The sequence below is a fragment of the Sardina pilchardus genome, chromosome 14 (genome assembly GCF_963854185.1).
Source record: "Sardina pilchardus chromosome 14, fSarPil1.1, whole genome shotgun sequence".
Lineage (NCBI taxonomy): Eukaryota > Metazoa > Chordata > Actinopteri > Clupeiformes > Clupeidae > Sardina > Sardina pilchardus.
The window spans coordinates 16,838,756-16,864,028 of record NC_085007.1 but is presented as its reverse complement, the minus strand read 5'-3'; the positions used below and the strand labels follow the sequence as shown (position 1 = coordinate 16,864,028).

The 25,273-nt window shown below is 42.5% G+C and overlaps 1 protein-coding gene across 10 annotated transcripts in view; it reads left to right on the top strand.

The window, feature by feature from the left end:
* Window positions 1-1,159: 1,159 nt before the first annotated feature.
* The window catches only part of ppip5k2 (diphosphoinositol pentakisphosphate kinase 2), a 40,483-nt gene continuing 16,369 nt past the window's right edge, over window positions 1,160-25,273 (top strand). For 6 of the 10 annotated variants that reach the window (XM_062555218.1, XM_062555216.1, XM_062555217.1 and 3 more), the window contains exons 1-18: window positions 1,163-1,578; window positions 4,092-4,644; window positions 7,262-7,457; window positions 11,058-11,148; window positions 11,891-11,976; window positions 17,624-17,778; window positions 18,215-18,316; window positions 19,229-19,390; window positions 19,824-19,945; window positions 20,175-20,276; window positions 20,383-20,469; window positions 20,753-20,828; window positions 20,924-21,033; window positions 21,124-21,209; window positions 22,892-23,017; window positions 23,378-23,499; window positions 23,882-24,064; window positions 24,850-25,003. In XM_062555218.1, coding sequence (XP_062411202.1) covers window positions 4,483-4,644; window positions 7,262-7,457; window positions 11,058-11,148; window positions 11,891-11,976; window positions 17,624-17,778; window positions 18,215-18,316; window positions 19,229-19,390; window positions 19,824-19,945; window positions 20,175-20,276; window positions 20,383-20,469; window positions 20,753-20,828; window positions 20,924-21,033; window positions 21,124-21,209; window positions 22,892-23,017; window positions 23,378-23,499; window positions 23,882-24,064; window positions 24,850-25,003 — 2,122 coding nt within the window. In that variant the 5' untranslated portion in view covers window positions 1,163-1,578; window positions 4,092-4,482. Of the gene's footprint in view, window positions 1,579-4,091; window positions 4,645-7,261; window positions 7,458-11,057; window positions 11,149-11,890; window positions 11,977-17,623; window positions 17,779-18,214; window positions 18,317-19,228; window positions 19,391-19,823; window positions 19,946-20,174; window positions 20,277-20,382; window positions 20,470-20,752; window positions 20,829-20,923; window positions 21,034-21,123; window positions 21,210-22,891; window positions 23,018-23,377; window positions 23,500-23,881; window positions 24,065-24,849; window positions 25,004-25,273 lie in introns of all 10 variants that reach the window. The other 4 variants (XM_062555220.1, XM_062555214.1, XM_062555212.1 and 1 more) reach the window with 4 other exon arrangements.

Below are 25,273 nucleotides of genomic sequence, written 5' to 3'. Positions count from 1 at the left end.
TTGTGAAATTTGACCTCAGTTGTATGGTGATGTTACTGAAGTGTGTGTGTGTGTGTGTGTGTGTGTGTGTGTGTGTGTGTGTGTGTGTGTGTGTGTGTGTGTGTGTGTGTGCGCTCATGCGCTCATGCATGCATGCCTGCGTATGTGTGTGTGTACATGCAAGTGATTCATAAATATAATCTGATCCTGTAAGGAATATAGAAAAAACACATACAATGGCTACATTTTAAATGACTTGGTCCATTTACTCAACTTATTTTTAACGTAGAAAGTCTGAAGTTATACAAGAGGAGGATGTCTGATGAAACGTTTGACTAAAGGGACACCTATTGGTACTTCATGGTAAAACCACAAAAACAAATATATCTCTTTTTTATGCTTTATTGAACAATTCAGCACAATACATAGGCTACATTAGACACTGCAAAAATCAGACAGTAATAATAATAATACAGTAATAATAATTTCTTTAAAAAAATACCACAAATATATCTAGTAGCAGTGGGAGCACTGTACTGTAGGCCTACTGTTGTTGTTGGCATACCTGCTGTCTCATGCCACTTACTGTCTTGCGTCACTTGCCTTCTGTCCCATGCCACCTGTATACTGTCGAGTGTCTCTCCCCTGCCGCTTGCCCACTGTCCCATGCCCTAACATTTACTTAGGTTAGGGTTGAAATAGTTGCCATGTGGAATTGGACAGCGACACATCTGCCAACTGTTCCATGGGCAAGGGGTACTTGGGTTGGTGTACTGTTGCCAAGTGGCACAGGGTAGCCTACAGAATGAGAGTGGCGCGAGACCGTAGGCGAGTGGTACCACCTACAGCACAGTTTTTGCTCCCACTGCCTCTATTTTCAAGAACAACCAAGCAAAGTTGACATTTACAAAGAGCTCAGGGGGAAAAACGTCAGATGTTGTGTATCATAACCTCACTCACTGGTGTCCACTTGCATTTGTGTACGAGTGGGATCAGGCTTGCCGCAAGCATTTCACCTATCTCTTACAAAGTGACAGCTAGAGACTAAACTTTGCTTTATTTATTGGGAACATACATTTTTCTCATAGCCACGCATTTCAGGTGGGAACGTTTTGAAAGGCTTGTTGAGCGATCCCACCCCCTAGTGACGACATTTGTCTTCACCGAGGTTGCATTTGGCTGTTGCTTGTGTTTGTGATGTTTTCTTTTTAATGTTGGAGAAGAAACTGTTAGTGCACCAGGTTGTGAGGAAGAAAATAATTTGATTACAAGAAGAGTCCCTAAACTCTTCATTTGAATGTATTTGCATTTTAAACTTGTATCTTAAACAGTTGTAGTTCATCGCAAGGATTTAAAACTCGGCAGTTCATCCTCTCCACGAGAAGAGACGCATCCTTCTGCCTAGCTACACAGCACGTTAGCATGCTTGCTTTCTTGGCTGTTTTACAGGATATGTGGTGCGTGCTAGCCAGATAGCTGTGTCTCAAGTCAATGTTAGCTGGCAGCAGAAAGCGATGCAAATTATCCTTTGACCGAACTTCTTTTAAGAAATGTCTTTTTTGAAATAATTGCGAATGCCTCTTTTCTAAAAGATGAAAGGTAAGAAACTAAACAGCTATCTAAACGCTTTTTCATTTGGTTAAAGTTTCTAAGCACGTGCTTTGAACTGCTATGTTAACAGTGAAGATTGTCATAGAGACGTTTGTCATTTAACAGTTAGCTAACGGTAGTTTGACTGACTGACATATGTTAGCTTGCTAGCCATCGATAGAAGGGTCACAGTGGCGTGGTGGTGCTTGATAGGAGATTGTTTAGACCCAGCATCGTAAACCTCCTGTTTCCAGCTTTCGTCAGGTAGCTAACGTTAGCTTTAACTGGGTATGCTAGCAGATATCACTATCTAACCATCGTACAAGCCTTATATTCCACCAAAATTAAACCAAACGCCAGGCCATCCTTCAAATAGAACTTGGCAACGGCTGCTAGATCGCTAGCTCGCTAGGTTAACTATAACCAGACATTATCTATCCGTTAGCTATTGATTTGCTGATAGATCTGTTGTGTTTTGACTGTGCTTCTTAAATTATTTAAGTCAATATCTGTAACGTTAACCATTTATCTATAAAACCCAATTGGCTGCAGTGTTATTTTGCTAGCTGTGGAGATGAAAACCTGGCTAGATGTAACGTTGAAATGTCCTAATGTTGCTAAAAATGTCAGTTCATTGCTAGGTAGTGTTACCGTTATCCTCATGTCAGAGAACGTGAAGTTAGTTTAGTTGCATTAACGTTACATCCTTTCCCATCAATATCTGCAACGCAGACTACATGTACATAATGCACATGCACATCCACATGCATGGGGCATCCTCTGTGAGTAAACGAAATTACACTGATGTTCAGTGAGTTCCCTGTCTGATGCCACGAAGAGAGGAGGATGTGACTTCTGGCAGGTCACATGATGACTTTTGACTTAAATATGTGTTACCAAGCAGCTTGTATCAAAAAGGCTTTTTTGGGGGGTCGGCAGTGTACTTTGTTGTGATGTAGAGACCAGACAAGGTGCCAGTGACAGATGTCATGACCGCGGGCTAGGTCGACCGTGGGCGGCTGCCCCCTAATGAGCATTAAGACGTCACTGTTTTGGCCATTGCAAAACAGGAAAATAGCTCTTGGGGATGCTGCTAAAATAGTACAGTGCTGCCAAACACGTTCATGCCAAAGTACACAGGCGTACATGCGTTCTGTTTGAGTAGTCACGTATGTACAGTAAGAGTTTATATTTTCACTTGTCACGAGTGTTTGTTCTAGCTAACCAAATATCTTCTGGTGTGATAGACAATAGTACATTGGAGGTGTTGGTGTAGCACCTTTTACCAGAATTTAGACTTACTTGTAAATAACTGATTTGTGCACAAATGTTCAGTGTTACTTTTAAAGACCCAATGTGTTTGTGCGAGCAGTGACACTAAGAGTGTGTTTCTCAAGGCCATAAACCCACTGAAATAGGATAATATGGTTACATGGGCATTGACATGTGATTTGTAGCTGCCCAGTTGCGCAGTATGTATCATTGCTGCTAACTCCTCATTTAAGTCAGTTCAGTATGAAGGCATCCTAATGATTAGACTGTTTAGTAACCCTATTCTCCTGTTTACAGGAGTAAGGCTAGCGGTGTGATCTCTCTCAGTATTCAGAAATCTGTATTCCTTCCTTTGCTGCAGCAGTTTCTATTACACCGCCTGCTATGTGCTGTGGGGGGATTATCATGTCAGGATGGCTATGCTTGCAAATCACAAGGACAGACAAAAACTACTGCCTCTTCTAACATTACAATAATACCAGTGAAGAATTGGAGCAACAGTTTGTAGGGCCTTCGAGAAGGACAGTCTGTCATGTTTTTTTTTTTATGGAGTGGAAAAGCATGAGGTGGAGTAGAACATTGTTGCATAATAGAATGGTGTTCAGCAGGTTCCTAGGGATTTATTTTCTCATTGAATCACCCTCTAAATATGTATACATATATTCTGCAGTGTCTGAGATGATGTTTGTGTTACTTTGTAGCATACTGTTTCTTATGCAGCATGTTGTGGGATGGATTGACAACCTGTCTGAGGGAATTGACGTGCCCAATTATGAAGTGGATATTGTGAATTGCTTCATATTCATTTCATTAATTCACCATTTCCTTTGTACTTTGTCATGAACACAGAACAAACTCAGGATTTCCCCCAAAGACTTAAAAAAAAAAAAAAAAAAAAAAAAATCATTATTTTATTGAAACCAGAGAGTAACCAGTGAGTCTTTGGCGAAGCTCTTATTAAGCAAGCTACCGGTATATTCTAACCTGCAAACAGGAGGTAGGCTAAACTTCACCATATGATGGGTTTCTGTTTGAATTCACCCACAGTGAATTGTTATTGAAACTCTGCTGGATAGCCATAACATGTGCAAAGAAAAGATACCATGACTTTTTCTGGATTGATACATTATCCAGAAATCGTTTCTATGAAGTTAATCGTATTCGTGTAATCTGCATCGGTTGCATAATCAGTGAAATAGGACCTAGAGTTCTGTTGTGAAACCCAGTGTGTGTGTTTGTGTGTTTTACAGAGAACACCATGCTGATAGCCGAAGACCAAGATGAGGGGAGAGAGGCTCGGCCTCATCCAACCTTGTAAGGTTGCCTGTCCCATGGACGCGTAGCCAAATCAGGCCGTTTCCTCCGTGTCGGCTTAATCTGCCTCTCACAGCAGACGGACTAGACCGAGCAGAGACGGAGAGAGGGGGGAGGCAGGCAAAGAGGCGGAGAAGAGGGATAGGAAGCGACAGACAGAGACGAAACACGCAGAAGGACAGGAGGGTGGAGATCTAGTGGAGGTCTGGAGGCACCGGCGGGAGCTCTCAGCATAGGTCCAGTGGTGCAGAGCGTCTTTGGGCAGACGGGGCGCCCCAGTCCCCCCGCCCCACCGCACGCGCCCCTCGGTGGTGCCCCCGGGCGACCATGTCCGGAGGGGAGGCGGATGCCGACCACCCCCGCTTCTTTGTCGGCGCCGATGAGGGAGAGGGTGACGAGCTCCTGGACCCAGGCCGGGTGCTTGGCTACGACTGCCTGTACGAGAACGTGGAGGAAGAGGAGGAGGAGGACGACGAAGAGTATGACTCGGTAAGTTCCCAAGAAAACTCATAGACAACGTTGCCGTTTTCATATGCTTTTCCTTGTGCAGATTTGATGTACTTTTCTATCATTGTTTGGTCAATCTTGCTCTGCTGCTCTGAATGCACTGTTGACTGCAAGCACCATTAAGTAACCCTAGGGTATGTTCGTGTGAAGTGAGACCTTAGTCACACTCCCAGTTAATTATTAAAATTTGACACAAGAGTAAAGCTAGGTTTAAACAGTGACACAGGCTTGGTTGATACTAAACAGCAAGCAGCCAAGACTCACTTCGGTCAGTCAGCTCTGCAACAGCTGTGACCCTGATGCACCTAAGGGCCTTTTTCCAAAGGCACTCTGAAGGTCAGCTTCTGTGGCATGCTTTTTATACGAACGCAGTAATTTGTGGAGCATTGCGCTGTATGCGTCCTTTGCTTCTATATAAGCCCAGGTATTGCTCACCGCAGTCTAGTCGTGGTAATTCACTAAGACAAGAGGTTTAGCCTCTGATATTTTCTATTGTCTTCAATGACTTCTATTTGTGTTCATGGATAGTTAACTCAAGCCTGTATCATAGCAACCTAGGTCATATGTGGCCCCCTATTCTAGGTGAGCCATACCAGGAGGGTGACGACATTGACCCTGAAACTGTCAAGAGGGGGGAAAAAACATGACACAGGGGAATAAATAGTAGCAACAAAAATGTGTGAATATTTGAAGTAAAGCTGTGTACATGTCATGGCTAGTAGAACTATTTAGAACCAAAACTTGCCAGATATGCCCAGCAGAGAGAGTTTGGCAAATGGGTCATTCCACCTCAATTCAACGGATTTTAGAGAAAATTTCTGCTTGACCATCTCTGATTTGCTTCAAACTTTTACCATCTAAAGAGTAACCATTTAAACTAACTTAGCCAAAATATTACATCGGTATACCTAATACATCCAGAGAAAAACATTTTTGAACATGGTACCCCCCTTCTGATTTTTGGCACATTGGCGCCCTCATCTAAATCTGCAGCAAAGTTCAGATGTCATTATCTCAAAAAGTGTTCAAGCTAAAGACTTCAAATTTTCTGTGAATAATGGTTGCTACCTATAGATTCCACATATTCATTCGTAAGTCGTATGTGTTGACACTGACTGTGTTTCAATCTTGTGAAATCAGAAGAAAAATTGCAGATTTCTTTCACACCCCCACATTGGGTGCCCCATTACACAATTTGTAAACAAAATGTTTGACAAATGGTTATGTCTCTCTACAGAAGTGTTTAAGCTGTCTTTGAAAAAGTAATGAATAGGTGTCTATATTGCTTTTTTGTTGGAAGTATTGTAACACAAAACTGAAAAACAATCAATTTTGATAATATTGTATCTCCCCATTACAGAGGTATGACAAGCTATACCAATGAATTGAACACATCTCCAGAAAGAGTATGGAATGGGCTTTCAGACTGTGAAATTTCAAGATGGTATTATGGCTATGGTTATTGAAATGTTATTTTTGAAATATTGGTCTACTATAACAACACATTGCTGATATCCATGAACAGTGACATCTAGTGGCATTAAATAGTGACAGCAGCAATTTATTTCGGAAATACAGGAAATATTTTATTAGTTCATCACTCAGCAAGTAAATGAAAATATAGATGTTTAGCAGTATGAGACATAAACATCTGATACTTAGGAATAAGACAAGGATTATGAAATCATTAAATAATAGCACAAAAAGCAACGCTAATTGTTGTAATAGACCAATATTTAAAAAAATGTTTTTTAATAACTGCAGCCATAATACCATCTTGAAATTTCACAGTCTGAAAGCCCATTTCATACTCTTTCTGGAGATGTGTTCAATTAATTGGTATAGCGTGTCATACCTCTGTAATGGGGAGATACAATATCATCCAAATTGATTATTTTTCAGTTTTGTGTTACAATACTTCCAACAAAAAAGCAATATAGACACCTCTTAATTACTTTTTCAAAGACAGCTTAAACACTTCTGTAGAGAGACATAACCATTTGTCAAACATTTTGTTTACAAATTGTGTAATGGAGCACCCAATGTGGGGGTTGAAAAAAAATCTGCCATTTTTCTTCTGATTTCACAAGATTGAAACACAGTCAGTATCAATACATACGGCCTACGAATGAATATGTGGAATCTATAGGTAGCAATCATTATTCCCAGAAAATTTGAAGTCTTTAGCTTGAACACTTTTTGAGATAATGACATCTGAATGTTGCTGCAGATTTAGATGAGGGCGCCAATGTGCCAAAAATCAGAAGGGGGGTACCATGTTCAAAAACGTTTTTCTCTGGATGTATTAGGTATACCAATCTTATATTTTGGCTAAGTCAGTTTAAATGGTTACTCTTCAGGTGGTAAAATTTTGAAGGAAATCTGAGATGGTCAAGCAGAAGGCATTTGTTGAATTGAGGTGGAATGACCCAAATGGCTATTAGTTGATTGATTCCATAGATTCTGTAATGGAGCCTAAAAAACTGAAACTCCTCACTGAACAAACTCACTGAAAAAATGAGGAGGGGAGTCCAATGTTCAGTGTCCAATAAACATCTGTGTTCCTTTACCTATACTCTACCAATTCCCCCCCGTATAGCCCCCAGAGAGGCAGATTGTGGTGGGCATCTGTGCCATGGCCAAGAAGTCCAAGTCCAAGCCCATGAAGGAGATCCTGGAGCGCCTGTGCCTCTTCAAGTACATCACAGTGGTGACCTTTGAGGAAGAGGTCATCCTCAACGAACCCGTGGAGAACTGGCCCCAGTGTGACTGCCTCATCTCCTTCCACTCCAAAGGTGATTGATATTAATACTCATTGAGGTTAGGGGTGTAGCTAGTGGGTGGGCTTGATGGGCCTCCTCCGCCCACCCAAAAGATGCATAACCCCCGCCCCGAGTTATTTAATTTAATGTAACCTAATACGTTATTGATATCCAAAGGTAACTGGGATATCAACTAGGTTATGATTGACTAAGGTTCTGATTCACGAGAGGAACCCTCCCAGGGTCACATAGGGTCACAGTAGGACATGAGCCCTTATTTTAAACGTTGTGTTCATGTGGAAAAAGTAGATAAAAGTAGATGTACTGTATGTACTGTAGATGCATGCGCACACCCTGTGTTCTCATGTGCAGACTGTTTGCACACTCTTTCACACATACCTTACATGAACCATCGTCTGTGCAAACATACTCCCACAGACATGTGCGTTGCACACACGCACACACTTCCTCTCGCATGAAAAGCCTCACTATGCACTTTCACACTGCGTCTCTTTCACAGTCTCGTGGCCTGGCAACGTTGCCTGCTTGCCTGTAAACAGCAGGAAATACCTGTGGAGAGTTTTTGTTTAAGTAACGCCAATGCATTCCTGCTCCCAATGCGCGTTGGGAAAGTGAGAACAAATAACATGTACCAACACCTTTTCGCAGGCCAAACATATCAGGACGGGCTGTGAAATTGATTTGTTTTGCTTTCGTAAGCGAGCTCAAACAAGTTGCAGTAGAAGCGAATGGACAATAGACAAAGCTTGCGCAATACTGCACAAAAGTAAGAAATCAGCCGACGGGGATGAGGCTAGACTGAAGATTATTTATGTAGGACCTGAATGTAGAGTTGGCATAGAAAAATCACATACCAGTAAACAGTTCCAGTGAATACTTAGCGTTGATGTCTCACTGGAGCATAAAAGTAAAGTTGAGCCGTTGAAAGGCAAATTGAGTAATTAGATGCATGATGGATGAAGTGTGTACATTTTGAGTTATTTATGGCTAGAGTTAGCCTCTGGTAAATGTAAACACATTTAGAGACTCACTGATACTCTTGGGGGCAGTGAGGGCCTCGTTTTCTGGTCTGCTGCCAGTGGCAGTGCTGCCCATACGGTCATTTGACGGGGTCGGTGGTTGTTGGTTGGTTGTTTATGGTGGCACCCACCCACCCCTCGATTGCCAGCTGCCTCCTCATAATTGTAGCAATTTGTCAAGGCCTTGTTAGGAACGGCCAGATCTGCTGAGGAGGACTGACCGCCCATTTCCTCTCGCGCTTGAGCCAGAAAATGAGCCAGCTTTGGAAATGTTGTACCAGCCAAGATACTAAAGGCGTTGATAGATTTCAGACCCAAAATAATGACTTATTATTGAATGGCTGAGTGAGTTTGCCACTAGCAAGTGTGTCGTTTTTAAGGAAGTTGTGTAGTGAGAACATGTTTACCGCAACTGGTAAAACCAAAGTATGGTTAAACCTAGCCTCTGCACACCTTTGAAGTCCATTATTGTTGTTGTTGGCCAAAGGATAGCATAAGCAGTGTTTTGAAATGTCTTGTATGTAGGCCAATGTTGACAGGTATGTCCACTACACAGCCATGTAGTTAGGGATGGTGGAAAGAATGGAGAGGGAGGGACGAGGTATTGGCTTGTCTACCATTTTTTATATATATATATATATATATATATACCAGCTGCAAAACAATGTAATTATTAAAAAGATATATAGATCTAATCTAAATCCAAGTTGCTGCTCTGTCCTTGATATTTTTTAGGCAATGCATCAGTTTGAGATGCATTGCCTAAGTAAGTCCCTCCTTTGTTGTGGTTTTGTCCTCCAAACACTTTGACATGCCTGCTCTGCTGACTACAGATAATAGACATGACAACGCCTGAAAAATGTGTAATGCATTTAATCCCTTTGTTTCTCCAACTTAGTGCAAAGCGTCTACCTACTAGAAAACACCTGCTAATCAGAACACTCAGATGATGCCATATTCAAAGCCCTGTAACGTGCCAAACTTGCATAACCCTAGGTATCAATTTTCTTATTTATTCAGTGATATTAAAGCCAAACGTTGAGCTGTCCTGAATAAATGCATTTGCCAAGCAGCATTGTGGTAATCTGATGACCAGCGTTGCCGTTAACTAGCATGCTTTCTTGCTCCGACTAATCCATCACAGCTGTTGGCCACAGCAAAAAAACGAATGTGTGCAGCATCAGGGTTTGCTTGAAGCTAGCGTGAGTAGACTGTTTGGGGCATTTGAATAATTGCTAAGCATTTGTCTACCAACGTATGTGATGTCGAGAATGTCTGTATAAATTAAATTCTCTGTTGCGTCATTGAAAGTGTACAGTGAAGTACACTTATGTCAGCAATTTACCAGAATGACATTAATTTTCTCGCCAATGCAGATTTTTAATCTCATTTGACAAGTATCGGGTGGCATTTTGAAACCCTGAGGACTGAGAGAATGAAAGATGCGGCTTAACCACGCAAGCTGACTAGAGGTTGTGTGAAGTTATCACACCTGTTGATTTGAATAAAGGTGCTTGCTCACTGGCCAGACTAATGTAGATCAACTGTAATCAAGACCCAAAAAATGTACGAGTAGTGGCGCCAGTCTGTGTTAGTGTTTGTAACAAGTGCGACATTCCCGGTAACAAACATCTGTGTTTGTGGAACTGGTTGTTTCACTGATTATTCTTAAAGATTGCAAGCAACTACAGACATGTTTGGAATGTTTGGGTTTGGTGGGCATTGTGTGTGTAAGCACCAAAGATTGCACATAAGTAAGTTGGCCTAATATTTGTTCTTCTGCTTATTGTGTTCCAGTGTGTCCACATGCTTGAGTGATTTTTGTTTGTTTGTTTGTTTGTTTGTTTGTGTTTTCAATAATGTTTCATGTTGTGATTTGAGATATGAAAGTTCTATCTCCAGATAGCTTTTAATGGTGTTGATTTCCAAACTTAAAAATGTGCTTTGTGCCTGATTTCAATGACAAGTGAGTTGAATCCAATTTTCATCAAGTTGGCTGGAGAACAATTAAAAATATTTCCTCTAACGCTACTCGGCCCCCCTGAGCCTTATCCTCCTTACTCTTATCACTTGTCTGCCATAGCAAACTCCCTGAACGCGGTGTGCTCAGTGACAAGGGGATCTCAGAGTTTCTCAGATTACGATACCATCACATCATGAAACGCTTCCTTTGAAAACTGATGGCCTCAAGGCTCAGGAGAGACAAGTCATCTGTGCTGCCTCTTGCATCTTAATGAACAGAACACAGATCTAATGAACACAAAATGAGATGTGTTTCAGAGAATAATGATCCAAGATAGGGAAAGAAATGAAAGTACTTGGTCTTCTGTTTAGCCCTCATTCTCATATCAGTTTGATAAGTGTGCTGGGGTGATGGCACACTGCCAGGGCAAAATGATTACAAGCTGAATGGGGTGATAGATTTAATGCAGTGTTTTTACGTTCCCTAGTATTATGGATGGCAGTATCATGGGGAGGCCTATTAGTGTGTGTGTAAGGTTGTTTTGGTTATCATGCACTTCAGACAGATACAATTTCACACTGATGTCTGATTGATGTAATCTCACTTGAGTGGGGTCTCTCTGTCTTGCAGGCTTCCCTCTGGATAAAGCAGTAGCCTATGAGAAACTCAGGAACCCGTTTGTCATCAATGACCTAGACCTGCAGTACTGTATCCAGGACAGGTGAGGAACAAGCGTCGTCCTTAATGCAATCAACCCCCCCCCCCCCCCCCCCCCATTTTTGGTGATGACTTTAGGAAGTTCACGGATAAACATAAGAGTGTTTATTGAGAATCTGCTACTTGTGATGGACAGGAAGTCATTTTTCTCCAAGGATGTCATGCTCATTTGATTGCACATTTTAGTCGTAAGCAACGGCCATCGCTCATTGTCATCATTAAGCGCCGGTCACAGCCCCTTTATTAGATATTTGGCCTTTGAGGCCCTCAGATGCCCATTAATCAAATGTAATTGATGCGTTTAAATCAGACACACAGACCAGATAGTATTGCTAGCCCTCAGGGCTACCCAGTATGGTTTGATGTCTGTTTTTGGTCCTTGTTCACAGCTTGCATGCTAATACACACATAGTTGTTTGTGGTGAGCTCCCTTTCCTCATATGGGAATTGCACAGGCTGACATGTGTGACACCCTGCCAACAGGGCAGACTGTGTGACTCCTGCCATAAGTACCTTGATTAAATTACTCACTCACATGATAGGATGGACATGTGTGTGTGTGTGTGTGTGTGTGTGTGTGTGTGTTTATGGGGTGCCAGATGCCTCTGGCCCCTGTGAAGTGTGCTTATGATGACATCATTGAAGAGAAAATATCTGTCTGTGGGAATCTAAGCATCCTGAGAGAGTGTTTTGTTTGTGTGCGTGTTCTGTAAAAGTTGTCTTTATTGCTGCTAATTTCCTTGTAGGAGAGAAGTGTATCGGATCTTGAAGGCAGAAGGAATCCAACTTCCACGTTTTGCAGTTCTAAACCGGGACCCCGCTCAACCAGAAGGTTTGTGTGTGCATGCATGAAAATGACAATCTTTGAATTCCCTAAAATGTACCACTTAGGATAACCACTGACTGCTTCTTGTCATTAATGATCATTTTGTTGTCTTTTAATGGAGGATTGACATGTATACAACACTATACCCCACATCAACACACTATACCCTTCACCATACAATTTCATTCTCATTGAGCTCAATGCAATTCAAACCAGCTAATAGGCTAACTGAAATACAACCATGCCAATCTCTTGCTATGGTGAAGGATATAGTGTTGATGTGGGGTTATTTTAATTCCAAAGGCCAAGGGGACTTTATCAGGGTGCATAGTGTCCTGGATCAATGAAATAACTGACCTTTAAAAATAAAAATCTGCCTGCCTCTATTGGAATTTAATATGGGCGTTCCAATACTTATTTTACTGAAATACTGTATTTTAAGGAAAACATTTATTTATTTATTTACAATACAAAATTCAAAAATTGACGTCCTTAAAGGTTGAATATTTCCTCATTTTTTTTATTTAAAGGGACACTTCACCGATTAGCATTAAGCTTTGTATCTTTAGAAAACCAGCCATGTTTTTGAATGGTCGTGCATCATTCCCTTAGTTTGCCTTGAGATGGGAGAAAAACGAATTTCAATGAAACCCATGAATAGGACTTCCTGCTTTCAATGATGTAAAATTATGATTTTTACATCATTGAAAGCAGGAAGTCCAACATTGAAATCCGTATTTCTCCCATCTCGAGGCAAACTGAGGGAATGATGCACGACCATTCAAAAATATGACTGGTTTTCTAAAGGTACAAAGACTAATCGGTGAAGTGTCCCTTTAAGGCTTTAAGAGTCATTGCATGAGAAAACCAGGCAGAGGTGGGAAGATGGGGGTCGGCCAAATCGGCTCATACTTTGTATATGTGATAAGTATGTGGAACTATGAACAGCCATATACTTAAAACCTTCCAGCTGTTTTTTGTTATGGAGTTCTGGGACCCCTCTCAGAGACCCTCAAAAATCCAACAATTCATGGCTGAAAATGACTGAAATTGCCATTTCTACCCTGATTATCCTGATAAAGATGTGAACAAAATCTTTATATTTCCATAGAGCCTAGGTAGCATAGTTTTAAAGACCAAAAGGTGCACCGAGGGGTTATCTACACCACTGAAAGCAGAATTTTCATCCCTCTAAATTTCGGTCATTTTTAAGAAGCATTATCTCGTATTCGCAGTGGCTTTGGTGGATGGTTTTACTGTTGCTGGAGAAAGGAACATCTACTGATTCAAAAACAATTGTCGTCTAATTGGGCAACACATAATGTGTGCCGTGCCAGGAGGGTCTTTAGCAGGATTTGTCGTGTTTTGGCCTATGATAAACCATATTCAGATCGCCATCACATGGCCATACCATGGCATTACATCACAAACAGATGTAATGCCAGATGTTTGCGATGTAATGGCATGGTATGGCCACTCGGTGGCGATCTGAATAGTCTAGTTTCAAATGTATGACAACCAACAACAACAATGCATGCAGAGGTCTGCACTCTTTGAGTGCTTTTCTAGTTAATTAAAGCTTTCTTTAACAATTTGTCATACAGTGACACAAAAATGTACCATAAATTACTCTATAGTGAGATATTATTACCTGGTTTGTTATACTCCAAAACCCGAAAAACCCCCGTAAAGACCCTCCTGGCACGGCGCACATTATGTGTGGCCCAATTAGACGACAATTGTTGAATCAGAAGATGTTCCTCTGTCCAGCAACAGTAAAACCATCCACCCAAGCCACTGCGAATGTGAGATAATGCCTCCTAAAAATGACCAATTTTAGAGGGATGAAAATTCTGCTTTCAGTGGTGCAGATAACCCCCTAGTGCACCTTTTGGTCTTTAAAACTATTCTACCTAAGCTCTATGGAAACATAAAGCTCATGTTCATATCAGGATAATCAGGGTAGAAATGGCAATTTCACTCATTTTCAGCCATGAATTGTTGGATTTTTGAGGTTCTCTGAGAGGGGCCCCAGAACTCCACAACAAAAAAGAGTTTGAGGGTTTTAAGTATATGGCTGTTCATAGTTCCACATACTTATCACATATACAAAGTATGAGCCGATCTGGCCGACCCCCATCTTCCTACCTCCTGCTGGTTTTGCCTGGTTTTCTCGTGCAATGACTCTTAAGATCAATATTTCCAAAAGAAGATTTTTATATTTAACTTTAAGCATGTGTTCCTATATTTTTTGAGGGCACTGTGTATAGGAAATGCACACTGATTTAAGATCAGTATTCAGAGAGGATGCAGCCTGACCCCACCCTGGCTGTGTGTGTATGTCAGGGAGTGAACATATGCTGAGAATCACTTTACTCTCCAGAGAGCATGTCAGTCTCTTCATTCTTTAACTCCCGTATCCATGGCAGCCACACTCCGTGGCCATGGCAACATCTATTCCATTCCAGGTCTTCTGCAGGGTTGATGACAGGGAATGGCTTGCCAGATCTTATCCAGACAGATTGAGCCAAGCCTTCATCATACGAGCACAGTGATGGCAACCTCACATACTGATAAATCTCTCTCTCTCTCTCTCTCTCTCTCTCTCTCTCTTTCTCGCGCTCTCGCTCTCATTTTCTCTTGCTCTAGCTTTTTCTCGCTCTCTCTCTCTGTCTCTTTCTCCACCCCTTAAGACTCTCTTCTGTTTTGGGTCAGTCACTCCATCAATCTCTCTTGTTCTCTCTCCTGGCCTCTACAGTCAATCTTTTTTCCTCTCTTTCTCTCTCTCTCCCTCTCTCTCTCTCTCTCTCTCTCTCTCTCTCTCTATCTCTCTCTCCCCCTCTCCCTTTCCCTTGCTCCCTTGCACATCTCCATCTCTTTCCCCTGATTTCCACTAATGAAATGCTCGCTGTTGGTCACCAGGTCACCTCTTGTCCATCCACCATCTGTCCACTGGTAGACTGTTTTTTTTGTTTTGTTTGTTTGTTGACCTCAGCATTACGTTGTTTTTAAACCCTCCCCTTACAAGCTAAAAGACCTAAGGGACTCGTCCCACCCTCTGCACATGTGGAAATTATTACTGAGCTGAATGTTTAATTTTAATACGATTTTCGGAGCATGAAGCATCTATGTAATGAAATGCCTGTTGTGTAAATGGGTTGCGTAATGTAAACATTGGCTAGGTCAAACACTGCTTGTACCTTTATTGCTTTGCCAGTGAGACATGCGAAGATACGGCCTGTTTGAGTTAGAAATTGAAATCGAGTGAGCCTTATTTTCATGGCTTACATTCATATTAATTTCCTGATGTAGACCTGCCATAGTCTTGCATCATGGATTGTGATAAGTCATTGCAGATATGTTAAGGTATTTACCTAAAATGTGCCTATTACACTCCTGACTGATTGCTGTAGTTGTACTTTAAAAAAAAAAAAAAAAGAAAGAAAAACAGAGAGAACATTTCCCAGAGTGGCAGGAGGAGCAGCAGCAGCAGCAGCAGCAGTACTTGTTTGGGCAAACACAGACCACAGCGGTGTTTTGAAGTGGTGCATGTGGACCGACATAAAAGAGCCTGTCAGTGCCCCACAGACATCAGAGCAGCGACAGACGGGGAGAAGAAGAATTATGGGATGTCTGAGCCAGGCTGTCCACCGCAACACGGCAGCCTCTATCTCACTTAATGCTTCTCTATTAATAGTGTCTCAAGCAGACACTATTATAGACCCAAGCAGATATGCACAAGGCCATTTCTGACTCCTTTGTGACTCTTTCGGTTACTGCTCGAGGAGGGGCATAACATCGAAAGGGGCCTCTGTCCTGTTTACAGATTCAGGAGGTCAGCTTTGTTATTGAGAGCGACTTGGCATGGACAGCAGGCGTTGTTGTTTGGTCAGGATCAGCCGCAGCCATGGCTGTGTTGACAGGAGTCAATCACGACCTCGTTGGCAGCTTGTACAACTGCTGCCCGCTCTTTGATAGCTCTGACACTGGCCGTGGCTGGAATTCCAGAATGAGAGCTCGCAGTGTCCTTCACTGCACTCTGCACAACAACAAAGGCCAAACAGCACAGGCCATACCTACTTACAGTACTACTTACTTACTGACTTACTTACTTACTGTACTTACTGTACTTACTATTACAAGGGTCAGTCCCCCCAGGGCACTACATTGGAAGCTTATAATTGAACCCCCAACTTTTCTGGCTACAGCTCCTGAGCTGGACTACTGTACCATCGTCTACCACCATCCATCTGTTCAGTACGATGGGTTACACAGCAGCAAAGCAGCACAAGACTATAAGAGCAGTACAGTAGCAAGGGCTGTAGGCCCTAGAAGAGGAATTAAGGAAGCCAATGAGTTCTGTCCTGCAGTCTTTAAATGTGTTGCCTGCACATCATGCAAATGTTTGAGGAAGTGGCCATAGCCACAGTGGAGCAAACAGTGGAGGCTCTGTTCTGTTTTTTTTTGTCACATTACCTGCTCTTGTCCTGTGGTAGAAGAGAGGCCCTTACAAGTGTTTTGCTAACCGTGTCATACATGTTGAAACCTTTGAGGTTCGTTTCCCCAACAAGTCGCTCTGAATGTTCAGTTTTTGTGGTTGTCTTTCGTTCTGAACCCTTGCTGTGCATGAATGTGTCGCTTGCTCCTGCTATCGCTGCTGAAGAGCTTAGGTTGAATGCCTGGGATAATACGAGATTAGGGGGCAAAACGCCTGAATATGAATCTTGTTTATCAGCGGAAGAGATTTGTGGAAATTGTCTCTTTGTGTGTGTATGTGTGTGTGTGTGTGAGAGAGAGTATGATTGTGGTTGTGTTGTAGTGTGTGCCAGCAGTAATTTCTCTTTCCTTTTCTCTCTGTGTGAGCATCTCTTAATTGTGTCTACAGTTGACATGCTTTATAATCGGCAGCATTTTACAGCTCTGGAAATAGAGGAACGCTCAACAAGCCAGCACTTTAGCAGTAGAGACCCTCCCTACGTTTCCACAGCTGCCCAAAGCTTCGACCCCAGACATGCTATTTAATTAGCCAGCTGGCTGACAAACAGGCCCAATGGAAATGACAATTAAAGGCTCCATTTTTGGATTTTCAGCTCGGCCTCAAACAACCTCCCGACTGTCCCCCTCTGTCCCTTGATAGCGCGTTTTCCTGGCGGCGTCCGCAATGGAACTGTAGCCGGGTTTGACCATGTGCGGAGGTTTACGAGGCTTATGTAAGCTCTGCTGCCTGCCGCCGCTGTCGCTGCCAGCCGGTTTGATAGTTTGCTTACGATGAGCCTTGTGTCTCTCGTGTGTGGCTTGGCAGTGCAGAGGAGACAGTCACGGATCAGTCACCAGCATGGTTTTTATGGCGGCTGGCTCACCATGGGGGAAAAAAAGCCCTTCTGAGAATGATAGTTAAATGGTTGAGGAATGTTGACATTTTTGTATTGTTTTTTTTTTTTGGTACATGTTGTAAATTGACAACTACACCATAAAATGATGTGAAACAACATTCATGTAATGAAGCATGATTAGTGGTTCAGACTCCTATTCAGTTGCTCTCTGAGGAATCACTAAATACTTTACAGCGAAAGTGCTACTCATTGCTACAGACTGCTTTCCCTAAATATTTAAATACAGTTCTGTGTGTGTCTGTGTCTGTCTGTGTTTGTAGAGTGTAACTTGGTGGAGGGAGAGGACCATGTGGAAGTGAACGGAGAGGTGTTTCAAAAGCCGTTTGTGGAGAAGCCAGTTAGCGCCGAAGACCACAACGTCTATATCTATTACCCCACGTCAGCAGGGGGAGGCAGCCAGAGACTGTTCCGGAAGGTCAGTGTGATGAAAGCAACATTTTGTTTACGCCTGTCTACAAAGTCCGATTTTTGAAGTGGAAAAATAAGACACCAAGATTAAAATGTCATTCATATCTGTCATGATGATCATAGATCTGTACAGAACATTCCATAAAATGTCTGCAATGATCACATGAAGGATTTGGGTTTCTTCATAAGGTTACCATCATTACAACCAGCATGTGCTTCAACCAAATGTGTGCCTAAATATAAATTAATTTAATGATCAGCACTCAGTGTTTCCCACTTATAGGCAAGGATAATGGGCATCATTCCAAAAGGTGTAGATATACATTAGGTTTTTCTAATGTACATCAGCTGCCAAAAGTATATGCGTGGAAATCCCTCACTTTGAAGCTAAATAAGGCCGATCGTCTTTCCTATCTTGACTCTTCGTTGTTTATTTGGTGTAGATTGGCAGCAGAAGCAGCGTTTACTCTCCTGAGAGCAACGTGAGGAAAACCGGGTCCTACATCTATGAGGAGTTCATGCCAACGGATGGCACGGACGTAAAGGTAACTCCACCCTTTCTCCTCCTCCTCCTCCTCCTCCTCCTCCTCCTCTCTCTGGGCATCCCTTCTATCTCTGTGAGTGACGAAGGGTCAAGGACCCAGCCTGGATTGCCAGCCAAGTAGATTGCCGTCTCTGTGGCTTTGCAATCCAATTATAGAAGCTAGAACGCTGCTGGGGCGCGGTCCCTCCGCCGTGACTGCAGTCGGATGTCAAACCTCAGCAGGGTGCTTTATTTTCCCGGAGTCATTTGCATGCACATTTACATTTTGTGTTTATAGGGCAGATGCTGGGCTTTGTCTAGAGCAACTTATGTTGCAGGAAAGACATGTTTGTTTGTTTTTTTGTCTCTGAGTGCACAGTTGTTCAGTTATATACACACGAAAGTGACACATGCTATTAGTCTTTGTTTTTGCATTGCTTACTGTGCTGTGCATTGTTAGTTGCATATCCCATGCCAGGAGTCATGGGGGTGTTAAGTATAACTGGAGAGAGTATGGACATACCGCCCCATTCATTTTAATGGAATGCCGCCATCTTTAAAAATGGTCTGTAGGGAGCTGTGTTGCAAGTGACTGCAGTGTCCATACTGCATTCAGCGGCAGCGGCCATACTAAATGGATGACCCAATTTATGAAGAGTTATGTGCATTGAGACCCATGTGGATCTGCAGGAAATTGGCAAGCATGACAACATGGGTGACATAATTGGTGGCCATCCCATCAGCAATGTGGCACCTGATTGGCTTGTTTGTGAAAATGTGAGCGGAAGTGAGCACATGTTGGACCCCAGTTTTAAAGATTGTGCCAACCAGCTGTTATGCTAACTGGATGAAGCTAACCTTCCAAATTCTGACTCACTACGACAAACCCATGCTACCGTGATACCAACATGCTACCCCTATTTACTGGCTCCAGGTGTACACGGTGGGCCCAGACTACGCCCACGCTGAGGCCCGCAAGTCGCCAGCGCTGGACGGAAAAGTGGAGCGGGACAGCGAGGGGAAAGAGGTCCGGTACCCCGTCATCCTGAACGCTCGAGAGAAACTCATCGCCTGGAAAGTCTGTCTCGCCTTCAAGGTGGGTCCTTGTTGCATGGATGTCACTTGACATATAGATACTGAATTGAACAGAAAGAATGAGTAGACATTGTGCATGGGGAATATCTACATTTAACTGCTGATTTTTTTTGGACACGAATACAGACAAACAGCTCAGACTTCAGACCAGTACCTTCATTTTATGTGGAAACAGACTTAATTAGTATCTGATCAGTGAGCGTAAAAGATTCAAATCAAAATCACTCCGTTCTGCTCTGGACCTCACCTGCTTCAGAGCCTCCTCACCATTTGTTGTTGTGTATGACCACACACTAGTCAACATCTCTCAGTCAGTAGGAAGCCCTGGAGGCCTTGATGACCAGAGCTGCCCCTTTCCCTGGACCCTTTAAAACGTCAGTGTGAAATATGTGACTTGACACGGCTCAACCTTTCCACCTCTCTTTGCCTGACAGCAAACTGTGTGTGGCTTTGATCTGTTGCGTGCCAACGGACAATCGTACGTCTGTGACGTGAACGGCTTCAGCTTCGTGAAGAATTCCATGAAGTACTACGATGACTGTGCAAAAATACTGGGGTTCGTATTTCCACTTGTGCACCCATGATGTATAATCAACCATGGATTTTGTCCATAGATTCTTAGGTTGCATGTATTTGCAGTGTCATAAATGTAATATATGTCATGTTAATGTAGTTATGTAACTAGGAGCTCTGTGTATGATATGACTTAAATTGTGTACAATTTTAAATGTTCAAACATGGCCAGTGTATCTGACAGGACCTGATGTCTTCTTTTCTGTCTTCAGGAACATCGTCATGCGAGAGCTGGCTCCTCAGTTTCAGATCCCCTGGTCCATACCGCTGGAAGCTGAAGATATACCTATCGTCCCCACAACCTCAGGAACTATGTATGTATTATATACCCTCTGGATGTCTATATGGACCACACCATATTGTGCTTGAATGTATCATTTTCATGTGATGGCTTACATTTGTTTTGTTTTTGTTTTTTAGGATGGAGCTTAGGTGTGTCATTGCCGTGATTCGCCATGGTGATAGAACTCCCAAACAAAAAATGAAAATGGAGGTCAGACATCAAAGGTACGCCATTTTTTTTTTCCTGCTGGATGTTATTGTGGTTTAATGGCATTGACATTGTAATGAGTTTATTAGGAGGAAATATAGCAGGTGAAGCAAGGAGCATTGAAATGCAAATGTATTCTCATCATTCTAATGTGGAATGTTTCCAGCTCCAATTTCGATTTCCAATTTTGTCATCGCCAGAGATTTGTGTCCTAGTTACCATCTGAAGTCTGAACCATAGCAGGCCAGCCTCATTCATTTTGTTTTATTGTGCTCTGGTGCATATTTGTGTGTCTTGCAGATTTTTTGACCTCTTTGAAAAATGTGAAGGATATAAAAGTGGCAAGCTAAAATTGAAAAAGCCAAAGCAGCTACAGGTAGGACGACAAACTGCAAAGCACAAGAGTAAATAAGACCAAATGGGTCTATTGAAGACGTGTCTAATCACTTGCTCTTTTCTGTGTAATGACAGGAAGTATTGGACATTGCCCGGCAGCTATTGGTTGAACTGGGACAAAACAATGACTCTGAGATTGAAGAGAGCAAAGCAAAACTGGAACAACTCAAAACAGTCCTTGAAATGTATGTAGAATGCTATCTCTTCAGTGTTTCAGGTGTTGATCACTGATTTACATTTCAAGAGTCCATATTGTTCAATTTGCTGTCCTCCAGGTATGGACATTTCTCTGGAATCAACCGAAAAGTCCAGTTAACATATCTCCCACATGGCCGTCCAAAAACTTCCAGTGAAGAAGAAGGTATTAAAAATATTTCAGGCATCAACATATGTACAACATATGTACAACATATGTACCACGAATTAACATATTAACTTTTCTTTTCAGCAGACATCGCAAACATAAAATGAATCTCAAAACAGAAAGTCTTTCATTTTTTTTAATAAATCGATGCATTTTGTTTTGATGATTTCCGGAGAGGTGCTTCGACTGGGTTTCGAACCCCGGTCGCTGGCGCACGACTCCTATGCTTCAACCACTTGCGCCACAGTTGGATGTGAACCTTAACAGACTTTATTCGGCAGATATACTTGAAACGCCGATCAAAAGTTCTGACATGTTAAACTGACGTTAGTTATTAATTCACTACATGATAACATGCTGTCATATAGCTTGACGCCCAGCAGCCTATGGTAGTCTATGCCTATCTCTGAATCAACATGAACATGCATACGATACATACGTTGCTAGAAACTTATTTTGCGGAGCTAGGCCTGCTAGTCGATGGTTACAATGAATTACCCTCACTGCCCTATCGCATATCTGACCATCCATTGTTACAATGTTACAAAATGCGCGATCTTCTCCATGCATGTAGCCTACGGTTATAAGTAAAGTGACAAGCATAGGCATGTAGGCTATTAAAGAGATTTCTGTTAAATACATTTTATTTTCAGTCGTCAAAAGTGGTGGGGACAAAATCTGTGATAACAAGTGCTGGCTACCCAGCGTCGCCGTTAAAATGAACATGCCTCCGTTTTAAAATAGCCTACACATTTCTAAGTATTCCTAGCATGTAAATGTTGCCAAAATGTCCATCTTGTCCATCTCTTTCGTCTTCGCCTTGACGTTGACAATAATAGCCTATTCACGGAAATGCGGTCTTGTAACCGTAATGAATTCATGAATTAATCTAAGGTTGCCTTTCGAGTATTTCAGGTTGAATTGAAGGCTATTTCCTTCTGATAGGCCTATGTTTCTAAAACCATTTTCATTCATTTCAACAATGGTTTATTGAAACGTCGTTTGATTAATTTCGCCAGTCATCACTTTAATTTTAATGATTAAATGAGACGGAGCATTTCTCTCCCTCTCCATTGACCAAAACGTTGCTCTGGCATCTCTGCTGGACTGACTGAGTTATAGGCTACGTCGAGTGAGAGAGCTGTGAGGTAGGCTGTAAACATTCGAAAACTCTGCAACTGCAATCTAACATGCCGAGCGTCATGTCTCTTTTCTCCGCTTGTCACCAGCGCGGTGTCCTCGGGTTTTTCCATGAGCCGAACCTTCATATTATTAGGGCGGTCTATGTTGCCCCCTTGCGGTTGCAGTTTTCCCGATGCTTCGGGAGTCCCGATGTGCGGGAAAGAAAGGAGCATTCTCAACCCGTACCAGCTGTATTGTTCTCATTGTTCTAGTTCTTTTTGTCTGTGTCTTCATGTGGATCACAAAAGTAACAAAGTATAGAAACACAATGTTTTGTGTTGTAAACCACACCGTATCTCTTTTTGCAACATGTGCTCTACAAAAGTGGTACTGGGGAAATCACAAAAGACAGCCAGTACTTTTTCAGTTCCTTTTAATGATTGCTCACAGGGTCATGAAGCTCTGGCCTGTTTGTGTTTGCTTCATGTATGGCCTGATAACAGTCTAGACACGCTAACTTCAGCTGTCTGTCTGTGTGTGTGTGTGTTTGTTTACAGATGTGAAGCGGGACGACCCCTCCCTGCTGCTGGTGCTGAAGTGGGGGGGTGAGCTAACCCCTGCCGGCAGGGTCCAGGCTGAGGAGCTGGGCAGGGCCTTCAGGTGCATGTATCCCGGAGGACAAGGTGAGTCCTACATGCACACACACGTGCGCACACACACACACACACACACACACACACACACACACACAAGTTTAAAATGACTGAGCTAACGGACATAATGCACAATGCATTAGTTAGAAATACCGACTCATGTACTGTAGCGTCCATAGCAGAATGAAAAGTTCATACCTGTTTAACTGAACATTAACTTAGACATTTCCCCCTCAGAAAAAAAAAAAACATTACATCACATGAGGGTGCTGATTCAAAATGTAGCTTCAGATGAATTTGGTCTCAGTGTTGAGTACATTGTCAGACTGCCATATCATGGTCCTTCTGCTCTGGTGACTGAGGCGGGCTGTGTGCTGTTTTGTTGGCCAGGTGACTATGCGGGCTTCCCTGGCTGCGGCCTGTTGCGCCTACACAGCACCTACAGGCACGACCTGAAGATCTACGCCTCCGACGAGGGGCGGGTACAGATGACTGCGGCAGCCTTCGCTAAGGTTAGTATGCACAGCGACAAGTCAAGCGACAGCAGTGTGCTTGTTTGGTGATTGATCAACTAGACAGACAGGTTCTGTAGAAATTCCCTTTGAAACTGTATGTTTATTTTGACTGATAGCAGCACGTTTACCTGAGGCCAAATGTTGCTTACCTAAGAACAGTGTATATGTTGCTGTACATTGATTGGCTTCAGCCCTGTAGGTTTTTTTTTCTCCTCTCTGCACCTAGAAACTGACACTATTCCTTTGTGAAACCACCTCTCTCTTTCTTTCTTTCTTTCTTTTTTCCTTTCTGTCTCTCTCCCTCTTTCTCTTTCTTTCTCTCTTTCTCTCTCATTCTTTCTCTCTGGTTCTCCCTCTCCCCCTCCTCCTAATGCTGCAGGGTCTGCTGGCGCTGGAGGGGGAGTTGACGCCCATCCTGGTGCAGATGGTGAAGAGTGCCAACATGAACGGCCTGCTGGACAGCGACAGCGACTCTCTGAGCAGCTGCCAGCAGCGCGTCAAAGCCCGGCTGCACGAGATCCTGCAGAAGGACCGCGACTTCACTGCCGAGGACTACGAGAAGGTCTGCTGATAGAGGAGAATAGAATAGAAAGACACTATTGTCATTGTCAGCAGTGCTAACACTGAAAATAGGGGTGCAACTCCAATTAGTGTACTGTATGAGAAGTCAGATTTAAAGTATCCTCCAGGGAGGGCAGGGAGCAGCCGATGATTTTCTTGGCCGTCTTCTGATGGCTCTATGACGTTATAATAACACACAGCTTTTACATGAGATCATAATAATAATCAGTGGGTTTGACAGCGCAGCGGTCGTGGTGCTGCCTGAGGAAAAGTCTTACAGACTTTGCATGTTCCTGTCATTTTGGATAAATGTGTCTGCTTAATCCAGCTCACTTAACTTTATTAAGTCTATTATGTAGTGCAAAGGACTCCCTCCTCGCTATAGCAGTGGTAATTTACGGTAGCAGCGAGGCTCTTGCTCTTCATACAAAAGCAATTCTCTCTTCCAGTTTGTCTTTATTGTATCATATGTGTCAGAACACCTATATTTTCTGATGGTTTCATAGCAAATATACAGGTATATTTTGGAGGAAAGAGATCTCATTTTTTTCTGTGTGTCTACCCTGTGAGTGCCCTATAAAGATGATGGAATAAACCTGTTTTGTTAAAGTGACCTATAAAGATGATGTAGCTTTTCTGTTGTGACAGCTCAGAAATCAACCATTACTAGGCCACTTCCTGAGAGCAAACCTACATTTACTGTTTTATTTAGTATTTTTTTCCCCCTATTTTCTTTGTTTACTGTCTGGCTTCAAAAGCGGCGTTTTGTTTGTTATTTCCCATAAGCTTGCACCAACCGGCAGTACATCCTTGGTGAAGTCCATGCAGCTGATCAAAAACCCAGTGAAGACCTGTGATAAAGTCTACTCCCTCATTCAGAGTCTCACCCAGCAAATCAGGCAGAGGTTGGAGGACCCGCTAGCTACTGGTAACAGAAACCGTACGATAATTTGTTAATATTACAGTATTACTACTTCTACCCATTGCAATTATTGGATTCAATTGAACATATGTACTCATAGTGGAAGGCAGCCTTCAAACATTCCCTTCACCCTGATTTCACAATAGTGCTAAAAATGTAGGTCTCATGTTAGTGAATAGGCATTTCTCTAAATATAATATTCTAAAAGAAATGTGAAGTTTTGCAGAGTGCATGGCAGAAAGCATAATCAAATTTAAAAAAAGGAACATTTAACAATTCAGGCTGACG